Source organism: Poecilia formosa, unplaced genomic scaffold, assembly GCF_000485575.1.
Source record: "Poecilia formosa unplaced genomic scaffold, Poecilia_formosa-5.1.2 Scaffold67, whole genome shotgun sequence".
Lineage (NCBI taxonomy): Eukaryota > Metazoa > Chordata > Actinopteri > Cyprinodontiformes > Poeciliidae > Poecilia > Poecilia formosa.
In genome coordinates, this window is record NW_006800006.1 from 683,133 (window position 1) to 699,558 (window position 16,426).

Consider the following 16,426-nt stretch of genomic DNA (forward strand, 5'->3'; position numbering starts at 1 on the left):
TTTTTTTAAATGCCCAAAAGCAAGTCGAAGACCAAGCAACAAATCAATATAACTGTTTTTTTGGCAAATGTTTGAAGGTTGATGTCATCCGATCAGAACATGATACCTCACTTTCACTCTTCAGCAAATCATAACAACTCATTTCTAACTAGGACTGTCACAATAAGCAACAAATCAGTTCATCACATGATAAATTAAAACCAGCTCAACAATTTCCATTACCATGATTTATCGTTTTTTTTTGTCTTTCTACCAAAGCTAGTGGTAAAAGTTTTCAGTGTGGCAAAATTATCATTCATCGCAGTAACTTCTGGGACAATTTCTTGTCTGGAAAAAATGTGTTGCCATCTTGAAGAAGCTTATTTCAAATATTTTTTTCCAAGAAAAATATTTGTGTTTGTGGAGCTATAATGCTGTGCCACATAGTGGGTCATACAGTCACCCAAAACATAATAAATCATTTTATCATCATGATCTTTACTGTTATTACAATAGCATAGCAAAATGAACTATAGGAGTCCCATAGTTTAAGCATGTACTCTAATCTGCTCAATTGAGCTAAAGAGGATTAAACATATTTGGCAACACTGAGACCACTATGAATTCTGTCATACAGTCAGATCTTAAAAAAAATTAAAAAACAGAATTCATAGGGTTTTTTTTTTAATCATCCTTATTTTATCCTTTTATCATCCAATCACAATAGTACCTCAAAATATCATGAAAAAACGCTAAAGTCCATACTGCCAACTCCTACTGGAGAGTAATCTTTATTAATTATTTGATTACTTTATTTCCCAAACATCAACTTTACTGAGAATCTAACTTATCTAGCGCACACAACAACACACCCCAGTTAAACCTTGAACTGAGTGACTGTCATACTGGGCGTGGAGGTGATGACTGAAGCCAAGTCGGCAGACCTTCAGACCAGCCGGATCGGTCCGACCAGACCGACACATCTTTCTCTGAGGAAACGGCTCAGAGGATCCACAGAGCATGTCAAACCCTCCTTGTTTACACAGAGAGCGTTCACACACACACACTAACCTCTCTGTGAGGTAACTCCAGATAAAAATGTGCCCACCGAATGTCATATGATGCGAGCGGAGGGCCTCGGTGGTGGAAGCGGGGAGCGAGCTGAGGAATATCAAGTGAATAGGAGGTGGAGAGCTGAAAACAGGATGTAGCAGGGAAGAGTGGAGGCCACGGAGGGAAAAAACACAGTTGCACACGCTGTCCTGGTGTCACTGTGACACCCACACATCCACAGCAACACTGAGACCAGGAACAGGAACCGTTAGCGACCCCCAGCTCAGAGCTGTGGGTACGGCTAGCCCAGCGCGATCCCTGCCTGCCAAACCTCATCTGATAAAAGATTAGATTAAAGATGCACCGATCCGATATCAGCATCTCCGTCAATCCTGATACCGGCAAAAAAATTCTAGACTGGGTGTCATGACAATATGCCCCATCCATAAGGGCAAATCTATTCAGTCTAATTCTATGCTTTGTGCTCTGAGCGACATCATGCTTTATTAGTTATTACATTTAGTATTTCTAATTGCTCTTTCTGAACCATTTAAAAGAAAATTTGTTGCAGTTTATTTTTTACATGTTCGACCAAGGCAGTCCACTTATTGTTTCTGTCAGTTTTGGTTTCTTTAATTCAGTAAATGTATCTGTGTAAAAAAAAAAAAAAAGAAAAAAGTTTTAAGTCAATTCAGTACCACTTTTCTGTATCAGACTGGCATCAGCCGGTATTGCACTTCAGATAACTTTTTCTTGAATTTTTACAAGGTTCTGTTCATCTCTTTAGAATGGCTATAAATATATACAAATTATTCCATCATTAGTAACCATTTCATTACCAGTAAGACCACTATTTTTAATTTCAGCGGTAGCTTTTGCAGAGTATAGTCTTGCATTTTTAGATGTTTGGCTGAAAACATGCTCACAGTTCACCACTGAAATCAACCATCTGAACCAAAATAGTCTCTGATACCAGATGAGCAAACCAATTCAGAGCACAAGATTATCATTCAGTAATATTCACTAGCAGCAGCAAGGCCTCTGATTGATCACCATCAATGTTCCCCAAATAGATCGCAGAGAAACAACGCGTCATAACGAGACAACAAGTTGGCCGACACCCCCCCACTGTTATCAGGAGAATAGGGGCACAGTGGAAAGAGCACTGCTGCAGACATGATAGAGCCCCTTCCTCTTATCAGCATGGGAGACGAGACCCGACTACAAGCTAAACATGTGTCTGGACACAAGCACAATGAAAACCTGGTTACAGAACCAGAAGGTCTGCTGCTGGTCACGGTGTAAAAACTAGCTGGTGTTAAATATTAGATGGATATCGAAGCTGATTTAGACAAAGCGTTGATGACTTGCTCTGCTACAGCCTCGTCTTCCTCAGACTGCAGAGGCTAAACAGGAAGTTCAAACCAGTTCCATAGCATTTCAATATAAACAAACTTTAAACAAATTGACATGAGGAAGAAAGAACACAAACTGCTTTAAGTCACCAGGCCTTCAAAATCCTTCCATCGTATCAAAGCAGCAGAGGATAGAGTTTTCTCTGAAACTGCCCCTCCTCCACCTGCTGCTGCACCTTGCCTATCATGTGACTGAAACAAAAAATGCTGCACTTTATCCTAGCAAGAAAGATAAATATGGTCATTATATTTACATACAGCTAGGGGTTTATCATTATTGTGAAAAATTTCTTATAAGAATTTTGATTTATTTTTGTCTTGATAAACATTTACTTTCCAAAGGGAAATTAAATATTGTTGTAGCTCACTAATTTAAAAAAAATCTTCAAAGAATAACTTTAATGTGGGACTTCAACATTTTAATTTAGATCAGTCGAAAATAATGTGGTCCGTTTTTTTTTGTTTTTTTTTTAAGGGTACGCATTTAACCGCGCTGTGGAATTTAAACATGCCGTCTGAATTAGTGTTTCATTGAGTTGTCTGAGTGCAAGTGAATGCAGCACAGAAAGCTCTGCTGAGGTACCAACTCTCCCCTCCCTCTTGTGTTTGGATGAAAGAGAGCAGAGAATGAAAACTAAAAAGAACAGCTGAACATGTGTCAGTGTTGCTATGCCAACATGCTTTTAATCCAGAAAGTTTTCCTTCTTGCCCTTTTTGGTCATTTACGCAGCATTCGCACTGAAGGGAGACGTCACAGGTTTGCAAAATGTGACAGAGAGAAGTTGAACACTTCTAAATATGAAGCTGCATGGCAGAAAACCAGCTGTACGGCAGAAAACCAGCTGTACACGATACAGAAATGGGGAACTTTTTCTTCCCATTCAAGCTGGATCAGTAGAGGATGGAGCGTACAGCTGCAGATTTAGTAGAACTTGGACTTTTTAAATCGATCTTCATCTGGATCTGTGCGCTGGGATGAAACGGAGCATGAAAACTAAACCAGAACACTTTCAGTTTACAACAACATCAAGCAGAACTTGCTCTTGTCCGTCATAATCCAAATCGTTCACAGCTACTACTTGTTGATTTTAAAGTTCTTGGAATTGACAAACTTAATAGGTCAAATATTCAATTGGATAAACACGAAATCATGAAAATGTACACAATTTTCATGATTAAAATTATATACATTTGAATCATTATATAATTTTATAAATTTTAAAATTATATAAATTTGAACCATGAACTGCCACTAGTTAAACTAAAATATGCAATGAATTTTCATAGAATTTTTGTGATCAGTTCATAAATGTAGCAGATATAATATCCTGAGATATCAGAGTTTTTAAGCTAGACACAATAGGCAACATTTTCAATTCAAAAACTTTTTTTGTGGCTAAAATATTAAAGAAACAGACATACGAGCTCAAAAACAAAGATATATTTTTTTTTATTTATTCAGCCATCAGATTGGTGCAAAATGTTAATCTAGTCATTTAGCTTTCAAGTGTTTCAGAAAGCCTGATTATTAATTTTAGAAATGTGGACTGTGAACGCTGACGTTAGCATCTGAGCTGCTGCTGCATGTTAAGCACTGAGATGCTATTTTAGGCTTCAATATCTTTACTGACAGGCTAACTGCTGTTAGCACAACAACAGCATTTTCCAGAGGCCAATCAGATCGTTATTTGAAGCAGAAACGATCCCTCCAAGAGAAACTGCTTCATCATCCATCTTTATTTACCAATGTTGCTTGTGCGTCAGATTTACGGGCATACCAGAAACACTCGAATACAAAGGTTCCGGTCTGAACTTTTGTATCATTATTGTGATCAGTTCATAAATGTAGCAGATATAATATCCTGAGATATCAGAGTTTTTAAGCTAGACACAATAGGCAACATTTAAAAAAAAAATTAAATAAAATTAATTGCATTAAAATTTGTAACTTGTTTAAGAATCAATTAGAACTAATTAATTGAAATTAACTCTTTATAGCACTGCCCGTAATCAGAATGCTTTCCCCAAAAATTACCATATTATACATTTGCTTAGTATAACAAAACAAAATTAAACCAATGATATACATAGAAGCATTGGAACTATAGTTAACTGTGTTATTTAGCATCTGCAGGAATAATTGTTGCTTCTTTGTTTCAAATATCAATTAATTGAGGCATATGTGTTTTGGTTCTATATGCCATCATATGACATTAATTCAATAGGAATTATCTCGATCTCTAATGGAAACTGGTTAACTCACAAGACACCACATGAGAATAAATAATTTATTTAAAAGAGAAAAAAAAGACTAATTAGAGTTTAAAATTAGTTCCAAGCTCAATAAACTACCCACATCAACGTGAAGCACAATAAAACTGTTACTGCCAGGACTCTACAGGCTGCATTTCCTGCCTGCTCTAGATTCTGGCACCTCTGTGCGACTGTAAATGGAAACCACTGAGAGATTTCAGGCACTGTATCATTTCCGCTTATGTGTGCCATCTACTACAGCTGAGAACTGAGAGATTACTTCAGGAAGGAGAGTGTGCTTGTATCTGGAGATAGTAAAAGCCAACGGCGTCCATAAGCGTTAGCTGCCAGAAGTCTTTACCTTTGCATATGTTATAAAAGGAAAGAAAGAAAAGAAAAAAAAAAAAGAGAAGGGTCTTTGGTTCTTAACTGTGTTTGTTTAAAAGCACTAAAAAGCTCAGGTAAAAGTGCAAACCCTGCTGTCACGAGTGTGGCAACACAAACTCAAACACTCTGCTTGTTTATATTCCAAAGTATTTTTCCTGAGCAGGAAATGGCTTATTAAAAGGTCAGGCATGCAGCTCATTTACAGGAGGCCGCGATTAGCCCAAGGCTACCGGAACAGTGAGCTAAGTCACGGCAACGAGGGCTACGTTTTCTTTTTTCTAAGCTGTGCCTTAAAGCCATCAGAAAACACACACACACACACACACACACACACACACACACCATCCTGGGGTCTGTGTTAGGAAACAGAAGAAGCGGCTTTGGGCAGGTTCAATTTGTGAAGTCTGTCCACCCTTTTTTTTTTTTTTTTTTAAAAACAGGCATGCATTGCCGTGGCAACACACACTGCAAACCTCAAGATAAGAGATCGCCTGTGTCAGAGCAGCATGTCCGGACCAATAAATTGTTAGGCGGATGAAACGAAAAAGTGACACCGGCGCACACTGAGCGAGAAAAGTCTGTCAGAGTGAAACTATTCTATACAACAGGAAGCGCTCACGTTGTCTAAAACAGGCTGCTTACTCCACAACTTGTTCCAGATTAGCACTTAAACCCGGGGTTTCCTCTCGAAAAAGGTCTCACGTATTCGAGTGAAATATCTTTTTTTTTCTTTAAATGTAACACCTATTTTTAACAAATATGATTAAGAGAATTGGTTGGTAGTGGTAGCTGTCATTTGTGCACTCAGGTGGATAATCTACACTCCACATGTCTGACAGTTTTTCATTTTGCAGTTGTTACATTTTCCTTCTTGCTCTTAGTGGTTTAGGAAGTTAAAGTCTTTTTAGTTAGTCTTTTTAAAGATGCACCAATCGACAGACTAGGAACCGTAACAAGACGATCTTTTCTTTATCAGCTCTGATTGGTGATCATCAAAAACTAATCTACTTTTCCCCCTTTTTATTAATTAGAGTTTATTGTTTGTCACTGTGTACATATACAATGAGATTAAAGCCAGCTCCACAGCAGTGTGAAAATAAATCAGTGGCGTCTGAACTTACTGGCAAAAATCAGGAAGTTAAACGCATAAGGGGGCCACAAAATGTGCCTCTTTTTATTTCATCTGCTCAATAATAAAAAAATATAGTAAATTTTCTGTTGAAAGCGGACCAGTAAATCATTGTAGATACAAAAAAACAACAACATTATAAAAGTCATTAGAATCTATTCATATTTTGAAGATGATGTTATTTAGCGGTGAATGAAACGGTGTCTGCCTTGCATCAGCCAGCGGTACTTGCAGGCCAGATTTGCTCCATTCTAGAACTGAGGTTAGGCTGCCCAAAATCCTTCAGAGGGCCGCACCCCTGCATTAAACGCATCAGAACAAAGGACTACCACCATTTGTCCCTCTATAAAAGCATCAACTAACGTCATGTAGCGTTTTAAGAAACAGATGAAGATAGTCTTGTAAATCTTTCATTTCTTGTTGGATTCAGAATACTGATATGTGTGAAGAAAACCAATTATTGGTACAAATCAGGGAAAAACAACCTAATCGGTGCATCTGTTTTTGTCAAATCAAACTTATGTGTGGCTAGTCTAGATGCCCTTTTCCCTGGAAAAAAAAAAAAAGAAACACATTACACTTGCAACACTCAAACACTACCATACACACACAGAGAGGCTCTGAGTTGTAAACAAGAGGTTTCTATATTCAACAGCTTGTTCCTTGCACTGGCCTCAAGTGTTGATTCTCTATCATTTTTTTTTCTTTTGGCCCAAACTAGAAACCAACATTTTCTTCCTGCGCTCCACTGCATTCCCCTCCCATCCATCTGATTTGAGGTGAAGGTAAACCAGGTCCTTCACCTGATGAGATAAATGAGCAACAAGGGCTTCCTGTGATCTGCGCGGTACATTTCTTTCCAACCTATGTTTTTGAACTGAGCTTCTAACAGGGAGAAACGCCACAGTTGACAATGATCCTGTCAGACTCGATAAAACCTGCAAACATTTCACATAAGAAAGCAGGAATGTGTTACCTGTCCTCCTCCCCGTCGACAGGTAGGATTCCAAACAGGCTTGTGACAGGAGTGGAGAGCTGCAGGGTCTCGGGCATGAAGTGCTTCCCGGCATCCCTCCCAGACACAACCGGAGACTGTGCCGCTCCCTCTGACTTCCTTCCGCTTGCCTCCAACTGTCCAAACCCGGTGGCGGGGAGGCCCTGCACCCCCAGTATCCCTGGAGTCTTGGTGTGGGCTATCAATCCAGGAGGCAAGCTGGAAGTCGTAGCATTTGGCATGGTTGCACTGGAGGCACTGAGCACAGCGGCGGCAGCAGCGGCGGCAGCAGCGGCGGCCGCGGCGCCCACGGGTGCACTGGAACCCACTCCGACTGCAGGCACGTTTTGCACACCGGTAGCCGCAGGGTGGCCCATGGGCTGAGGTTGTACAGCTGGGGCGTACTGACTCGCAGTCTGAAGCGGGAGTAAAACGGGGACTCCAAACCCTACAGTCTGAGGCGCTGGTGGTCCGGCAGATACAGCCCCCGCCACCGCTGGGCCAACATCTCCAGCCTGACTCACTCCAGAAGCCGGAGTCGGGATGTGTCCGCCAGATGCAGCAGAGAGGCTCGACGCCGGAAGAGCCTGTTGTCCCCCAGGAAGTCCTGCAGGTATGGATGCAGGCTGAGGCTGCGGGTAATACTCCTTTTGGTGCTGTGCCAGTCCAGATGACTGGCTGGTGATCAGGTGGACTCCGGGAACCGGCTGCTGGGGCACGTAAGGAGGAGGCATCATTGGGGACTTCTGTATATGGACCTCAGAGTGGGGCAGACCGTTCTGTCCAACGGGAAGCACACTCTGAGCCGCATGAGGCTGAAGACCTCCTATGGATGACTGAGAAGGAAGGGTTACGGGTTGCACACTGGAGAAGGAAGTGTGTGTGGCCAAAGTACTGCCTGCATGCTGCTGGCTGCTGTAGCTCTGATGCAGAACCTGCGGCAGTAGCGAAGAGTGAGACCCTTCCGCCATGGACCCCAAACCGGGACCAGAGTGAGTAGCCGGGGACACTGTGGACCCCACTGAAGGTCCAAGCCCGCTGTCCCTCTCTGCAGCAGGGTCCAGGGTTACACTGCCGTGTCTTATGCTGTCAGTCCCAGAGTCCTTCTCATAGAACTCTGTACACATCCACCTGCCTCTCCGGAACGGTTCTCCGGTACCATGATCCAGTTTGATGACCCTGAAGCGTGATGAGCAGCTCACCGTGGAGGTGGCAGAGCTGGACCCTGCAGCAGGCTGGGAGGTGTTGGCTGACACGCTGGGGCTGGCTATAGCTGGCAGCTGATGCTGGACCCCTCCAGACGGAGTCATGAGGGGTAACCCAGGTGTCGGGGTAATCCCCAGCTGGTTCTGACCGCCATGAACCGAACCGGAGCCTGCAACCTTCCTCAGTTCGGTTGTGTTACCTCCCGGCCCAGGCGGCGGAGTGGCCTGAGGTGCGTTTGCTGGCGCCTCCGCCTCTCCGACGTTATTCAGAGCTTCGTCGGAGGAACTCCTCTCGCACGCGGGCTCGTACTCAGCTCGCGACACGTCGTATATTTCCGACGACATGTCCTCAGTTCGCGACTCGTCCGGGTCGTCTAGACTCTCGGTGTCGTCGGCGGCCCCCACGGCCGCCACCTGGGCCTGAGTCACGCTTGTGATCTGAAAGCAGCTCTTCTTCTTGGCCGGCATCTTCGACATGTTGGCCAGTCGGATTCCCGGTCCCGTATGGCTGTGTTTGTTTGTTTTTTTCTTTCTTCTTTTGCTCCTCCCTTCAAAAAGAAGCGAGCTGGTGGAAGCTTTCTGTCTTATTTCCAACACTCGGGTCTGGTTTTCCTCTTCCTATTTAGCTGTAATCAAGATGAATCTGCGCCATCCTCTTCCTCTCTCGGTCTCCTGTTGCGTTTCATGAAGCTGAACGCCACACTCCGCGTCTCCTTGTCCAGCAGTAGGGGTCCTGACACCGCCGAAAGCTGCTTGGATGACGACTGGTACAGAATTTAAAGTCAGCCCGGACCGGCCTGCTACTTCCCCGGCTGTCCACTCGTCGGCCGGCCGTTGTCGCAGAGTGTTCCCAGCTGCAGGAGCTACTTTGAGCTAAGGAGGCCCCGCAGCCCTTCACTCACTGAGCTAGCTAACAATTCAAGCCAAGTGGCTGCCGCCGCACACTCCCCCTCTACGTCGGTACAAGTATACGAGACATCTTCACGAAAGCGCACCTACGTCTCAGCTACTTCCCTAGCGTCAAGACGTCCGTCGAGAACACTTTACTTTGTTACTATCTATAGTGGAAGAGCGAACAGACCTCAAAACGTTCCGCTTGAAACAAGTGATAATCTTAACAGCGCCGACAGCTCCCTCCCTCTCTCCTGACAAGATGGCTATGTTGTGTGGAACCGCGCTGCATCATGGGAAAGCAGCGAGCGCAGCGCAGGAGTGTTTACGTACGGCCAGTTTGTGAATCACTCATCCTGCTGCTTTCAAGAACCGTCGGAAAAACTGCTATTATCGAATGACTAATCACCTTAGTGTGTTAACAAGCAGTGAATATGACTGAGGTAATCTCAAGTTCTTACTTTACTTTACTTTACTTTACTTTACTTTACTTTAAATATATTTTTACATGTACTAACCATTTAAAGCATTTATAGATCTATTATTATAACTATCTAATGCATAAAGACATTAGCATAAAATATGTGAACGTTTTCCTGTGCAGTGATACGCAGGGGTATTCACAACCCAGAACTTTTTCACATTCTGCCACAAACATAATTATACCGTATTCATATTTTATTTAATAGACCCACACAACATGCGGCACATCATTTTCTTTTTTGTTTTTTTTTTTTACAGATGTACATTTGAAATTAGATATTTACATATATATATAATAAGACATACTTTATTTTCTTACTGTGTGAGTTCAAGTTAAAGTTAAATCGGACCCTACTTCTCTTACTTTAGGTTAGTTAGAATTACCAAAATTATTTCTATTTGCTAAATGCCAGAAAACTTAGAACTTTTTTTAATGTTCTTGTTTACACACATTTGATCAGTATCAGGAATAAACGTCTTCTAAGCTGTATGATCTGGGTCAAACCTTTTTTGATTTTCTTCCACAAACTTAATAGATATTTCAGTTAATTGGAGGCAAACCTGTGGATGTAATTTAAGGCCACACCCAGAAGACACCAAGTTTTCTGGCATTTAGCAAATTTTTGCAATTCTAACTAAGCTAAAACAAGAGGTTTGGGTTGTCCTCAGACAGTGAGAAAAATGAGTATGTCTTTTTATTTGGTGTATCTAAATATTTGGGTTCAACTTAAAATCTGAAAAGTGCGGCGTGCACTTTTATGGTGCCATTACCTTATAAGTCCGAACTCGGAGCTGGGAATTATGTTACATCTGAGTTAACAGATGTAACATAGTTAGAATAGTCGGAGAAGTTGAGATTCCAATTTGGCGACACCCAAGTAGCCGTTGTTCATTCGTAATACCTCTTACAACCACCGTTTTAAGGTTTACTTTCCATAAGCAAACACCACTTCTAATTTGTTCAGTTTAGAGTTGCAGGTACTGCATGCAACACTGATTTTAGATGCAGTCTGACTTGTGTGTCTTAAAAAATAAACATGTTTTTCACAGCAGTTTACTACAAAAACTGACATTTGTACAAACATTAGAAAACGTTAATATCTTAGCCTCTTGAAATAGGTTTTCTTGACTACGTATACTTTGTTTTTACTGAATTTTCTAGTTTTAGGTATGAAATTGTATCAATGTTTGTATCTTGTGTTTGTATTTTGGGACTACGGATGGAAATGATCATTTTGCTAAATCTGGTTTATTTTTTGCAACATTAATATGTGCTGTCAGTACTATTGTTGATTCAAGGAACTTCCATATTAGATCCCAAAGTCGGCGTTGGATAAATTCAGAGACATCCCAAGTGGGAAATCTGACTCTGAAACTTATTAAATAGATTTTTTGTTAAGACAAATGAAAGCTATATTCCTTCCAAAATGCATTAAGATCTATGGGCTAGGGGATATGAATACTTTTTCGAGGTACAGTGCATTCATGAATGGATTTTATTTAGAAAATGTAACTAACTGTACCAGAGGTTACCTGAAGGCATCGACTCTGGCTCTGTAGTTCTATACACTGCAGTGTTAGTGCCAGTGGTGTTTATCACCAGAACATCTCCAAAGAAGCTCACTGCAGCAGCCTCATAAAAACTAAGGGGTGGGTTTTTAAAGGGGCGCTGCCTTGTGCAGGTTTATTATTCTAATCCCTTTATTTGCATTCAGTCTGTGCATTTCACGAGAGCTTGTGTAACAGCTAATATGGTCAGTGTGGAGGATTCAGTCTCACAGGCTTTACACAGGGGTCCTGACATTCTGTCCTGTGTTAGGAGCGCAGTTCCTGATGAGAATGTTTGCTCAGCCATATACAGCCCCTGGGGGGAAAATATGGAATCAGTACTCTTAAAAGATGTTCAGTTAAGTTTGTTTTGTAGTAAAATATAAATGAATCACAGAAGTTGCTGGTATATGTTTTTATGTCTTTTGGCTAGATCAAGCAGAAGGAACAATTCTGGGATGAATCGGTGTTGAGGTAAGAAAAAATGATGGGAGTACTTGGTTTATTCAATGAGGCTTCGCTTAAGAAAAGAACCTCACTTGTGATATTTGTAGGACAGGCATCTCATCAGTTTGTACCATCAGTTTTCAGCCGGATTGAGATCCAAGCTGTTGTTGATCTGCCTTCGCTGAGGAGGAGTTTTAACACACTTTTCTTCACTTGAAAGTTGCATCATCATCATTCTGAAGAAATGAAATGCTCATTACCAAACCCTGCATTCAGTTCATGGTTGTATCGCTGAATCCAACTTTCAACCAGTCATCCACAGCCCAAGTCTGTTTCTCTTTAAGCAACAGGAACTTTTTTTTTCTTTCCTATTTTGATCTAAATTATGGTTTTAGTTAGTCTTTTCTGCGTACAACTACTTTGGCTGGTTTCTCACAGTTTTCTCAAATGTTTCCCTTCATTTGTCAGACATTTATCTTGTGCGGTTTTTTTTACATAAAAAAAGGTAAATAGAACGAGTGTTTGGTCGAGTGTTTCATTGCTGCCACAATGCCTCTTGGCAATCCGGTTAATTTCCCATAAAGTGGCACCATGTTTGTAATGTAAAATTCCCCTTTGAGATCAACAAAGTATCATAGAATTTGAATTGAATTGTGAGGGAAATGCATTTATGCGAGCTCAGCTTTGAGTAGCACAGTCGAAAATGAGACAACAGTCTGGTATTTCCTCCCTGCACTGGTCACCAGCTTGGTCTCACACTGCTGTGCAGGATATATACTGAAATACTGAAAAGCTATATGTAAGGAAACAAGGAGGTAGAAAAAATCCTTTAAAATGATTTTGTAAAACTAACATGGAAAAAAAGTCAATTAAATTCAAACCACAGAAAGAAAAAAAAATTGGCCACTGTCTGTTGGGAGACCTTTTGTTAAAAAAAAAAAAAAGAAGAAGAAGAAGAAGAAGACGAAGAAGAAAACTGTAGCAAGTGTGATATAGGGGATTTAAAAGAGCTCTCAAAAGACTAAACCCATATTTTGCTGTACAGAAAATAATCTACAGATGGGGGACATTTAAAACGACTGCCAACGTGTTTACCCTGAAGGAAGGCTAGGAGGAGTAGGAGTAAAGTTTAATGGAAAAATAGGAGCATGACCAGAACGTCTAGAATAATGTTATTTCAAAAGGTGTAACTAAAACCGAATTATTTAGACAGATGGATAGGTTTCTGTCCATTTTTGAGCCAGCACTCCCTCTGCTGGCCAAAGAGGGTATTTGCCTTTTATTCTTTTTCTGGTGTTTTTCGTTGTGTTCCTTTCCAAGTAAAACGAATAAGAACAACTTTAAGACAGTGGTGAGTAAACTCCCTTGACGTCTGCCTCCAAACATCCACCCATCCTCCTCTGATGTTCCTCTGTAGGTCAGCTGTAACTACTACCTTCTTCTTTTCTCTCAATCAAAATTTCTTGCTGTTTGGTCAGAAGATTTACACGGCCTTGTAAATGGATTTATGCCACTTTTTTCCACATTATACCCTAAAAGTTTTATTTATTTTATTTGATTTTTATGTAATGGACCAGTGCAAACTAACAAGAAACTTTTTGAACAATAATAAACTGATGCGTATTAACTAACCCAACTTTATTCAGGGAATTCAATACAGTGCCTTGTAGCATAGAGCTGGCCTGGCTATTGCCTACGCTATTCAGCTTCTAATCTCACGTCACCGCTGAGTCTAGGCTTTCACTCATTAAGCTTGATTCCTTCCATAGTATTTGAACTGGGTCAATCGGTGAACAGAAGGAGAAGTTGTGAATGATGTCAATGATTTTCTGTACTGTTTCAGAGTTGTAGTCTGCCTGTAGTTTTAGCGATGACAGCAGAGGAAGTGGATAAAGCCATCTAGTACATGCTGACTACGATTTCAAATATTGAATTAACATTAAGAGTCATCTTCGGTCTTCACTTTTCAGTTCACAGTGGGTGGGAGATGGTTACTTACAGTCTCAGCAATTTCCGGTAAGCTTTATAGCATCAAACTCGTGCATTATAATGAGCAAACATTTGAGACTTGGGTAAAATTTAAAACCCCAGCAGAATCCACACCTCCAGAAAACAATTGATTTTCAATAGTCCACAATTGAGATCCTCTGAACAAAGCAAAGTATAGAACAAGGGGCTGATTTTTACCAGGCTAATAACCTAATCTCCCTTCTCTCAGTAGCTAGCTTTTAGTGGGACAACTCCCCATGCAAAACAAAAGTAATTCATGTCAGAATCTGTTTTTGTGTGTTTTTGTGGGTGTATAATTTTACCTGAACAGAGGATCCTTGTTGGTTTTCCACCTGCTGCTGGCTACATACCTGACAGCAATCAGTGTTTTGTTTGGCTTTGGTTTTTAGTGAGCTGGCTGCCATTCGGTGCCTGACGCTTAACCGTCACTGGTAGAGTTAAGCCAATTCCTGAGTGTAACTTCCTGAGAGTTTCTTGGTTTTTTCAATGCTTTCTTTGTTTCTTGCCTACTACTCACCCTGGGCACCTCACAGGTTGGACTCTGGTGGTTCTCACTGCTTATTCTGGACCTCCCATCTCTGTGTTTCATGATCGTCTTCCTCCGTGTGATTGCCTTCAGCCGTCACCGGTCTGCTCTCCAACTTACCCTGCTCAGAAAAACAAATAATCGCAAGTTTCAACCTGCACAGAAACGTACCTCCACAGATCCTATTTCCCTCTCCATGTTGAAACTTCTTTGAATCGTAAGCTCAAACCTGCCATTGAATAATCTGCATCATGCTGCTCGTCAACTGCTAGTCACTCTTCTCTTTCTCTCCAGACCTTCCTGAGAAAGCCAGAGAACCAGACTCACTATTTTGCAGATTTTGACCATGTTCTTTAAATAAACCTTTTACCTATTTCAGAACTGCCTCTGGTGCCGCATGCGGGTCAGAAAAATAGCTGAAATCACAACAATTAAGAGGAACAATCATTTATTTCCTTGTGCTTGTACAACATGCTTTCTAATTGCCAACCTGGGCAACTACCCAAATGGCCCATGTCAACTATTACTGGTTGGGTGTCTTGTTGCTGGGAAAAAAATATCTCTTTTTAACATTTTAGCTTCAAATTTGATCCTAGCAGGGGTTGCATGAGAGCCTCTCAACAACACTAAACTTTTGCAGTTGTGTCTGGAAGTGCCACAACTGCATCTCAATTAGATAAAATAATTGAGCCTCTCAGGGCTGCACTAGCCTGGGTCTGTAATAACTGGTCCCAGTGGCTTCTGACCCATAAATGGTAGACTGGATTGAATTCGCTTGGATTTGTGTGTTCTGACCAGACTGCCCAAAAGCAGTCACACGACTCTGTTCCACTGTCAGTTGAGGAGTAAGTAGAGAAACATCTGTATGTGGTGCTGTTTTTATAGCACCACATACAGATGTTTTTAAAGATGTCTTAAAAGTTTGTTGGCACAAAGTGTGAGCCCCTGCAGACACAAACAAACACTCTTGTTCTTTGTTGCAGACCAGCGACACAAACAATGAGAAATTATGAGTAAAAGAAGTTGGTGAAATATGTGTCGAAATAATTGCCTTTGTGTTGGAGGGGTTGTATGTGGACAAACTTGTCAACTGGAATTGCACAGTTGTTAGTGGTGAGGATGGTGGAAGGCCTGCAAACCACAGCACCCAAGGGCATCAAAGGACAGCTGTACTCAACTCCAGAAGGCCACAACAGCCCCAGACAGATACCAGGCACCGCCCCAGGTCAGCCATACAACATAAATGGAGGTAGGTCATCAACAAAGCAAAAGAGCAGCAGCCCCCAAGGGAAAGAGGCACAGGGAGAGATGCAGAGCACCAGTCTTCCCTGACCCTGCCACATCTTCATCAACCCTGTAACCCAGACTCCTCTGTACCCCAGTGCCCCCCCAACACCTGAAAGCAAGACCACTCAGCACCAAGCAGGGGAGACTGCACCCCCCGCCAAAGCACCCAACACATCTGGCAGCCAAAACTCAAAAAGTGGGTATGCAGCACATGCAAATCATAGGGGCGCTGCACCAGAGGGGGCGTCAAAACCCCATCTGGAGGGGGCGGCACCCCGATGATGCCTTCGCATACACTTCACCGCGCCCTTTCGCTCCTTCACCTCGCGCACTGTGCAATGTAGTGAGTTTTACCTTTCACGTGTCTTCGTCTGGGGGTGGGGGAGATTTATGTTTTCGCATCCACCTGAATAATATGTAGTTGCGCCCCTGCTCAGAAGGACCAGGGCAGGCATCACAACACCTGATGAGCTAAAGCCAGGAGGGGGTCAAGAGGAATGGACGCCGACAAGAGCCCCGCGCAACCTCTGTGGCCCAAGGGTTTTCAGTTGTATTTTGTACAGCTGCTGCAAGACTTTTGAGCTGAATTAGAAAAAAAAAAACCATTTAGGCAACTATGAACTACCTGGACGCGGTTTGTGAAGATAGATTCCAGGATCAATAATTTTTAACTGTGCCGTTTTAAAAATTGTTTGGTTTGGTTTGGTTGATGCAATCCATTGAGGTCATTTTAAAGCTCCAACTATTATTCCTGCAGAACTGCTGCATGACTTTGAAAATGTTAAAAGGGACCAAATTAAGGAAACAAATACATCAGTA

At 41.8% G+C, this 16,426-nt stretch overlaps 1 protein-coding gene and 1 long non-coding RNA gene across 3 annotated transcripts in view; one reads left to right on the forward strand and one right to left on the reverse strand.

Annotated features, from left to right (window-relative positions):
- LOC103139970 (TSC22 domain family protein 2) overlaps positions 1-9,978 on the reverse strand; it is a 25,569-nt gene extending 15,591 nt beyond the window's left edge. The window contains exon 1 of one of the 2 annotated variants that reach the window (XM_007554864.2): positions 7,193-9,978. In XM_007554864.2, the coding sequence (XP_007554926.1) occupies positions 7,193-8,892 (1,700 nt within the window). In that variant the 5' untranslated portion in view covers positions 8,893-9,978. The remainder of the gene's footprint in view (positions 1-7,192) is intronic. The other variant, XM_007554865.2, reaches the window with a different exon arrangement.
- Positions 9,979-13,006: 3,028 nt separating this feature from the next.
- Positions 13,007-14,531, forward strand: LOC107836567 (uncharacterized). The gene is made up of 3 exons (XR_001662478.1): positions 13,007-13,135; positions 13,762-13,800; positions 14,328-14,531. It is a non-coding gene; the product is annotated as an uncharacterized LOC107836567 (long non-coding RNA).
- The last annotated feature ends 1,895 nt before the right edge of the window (positions 14,532-16,426 follow it).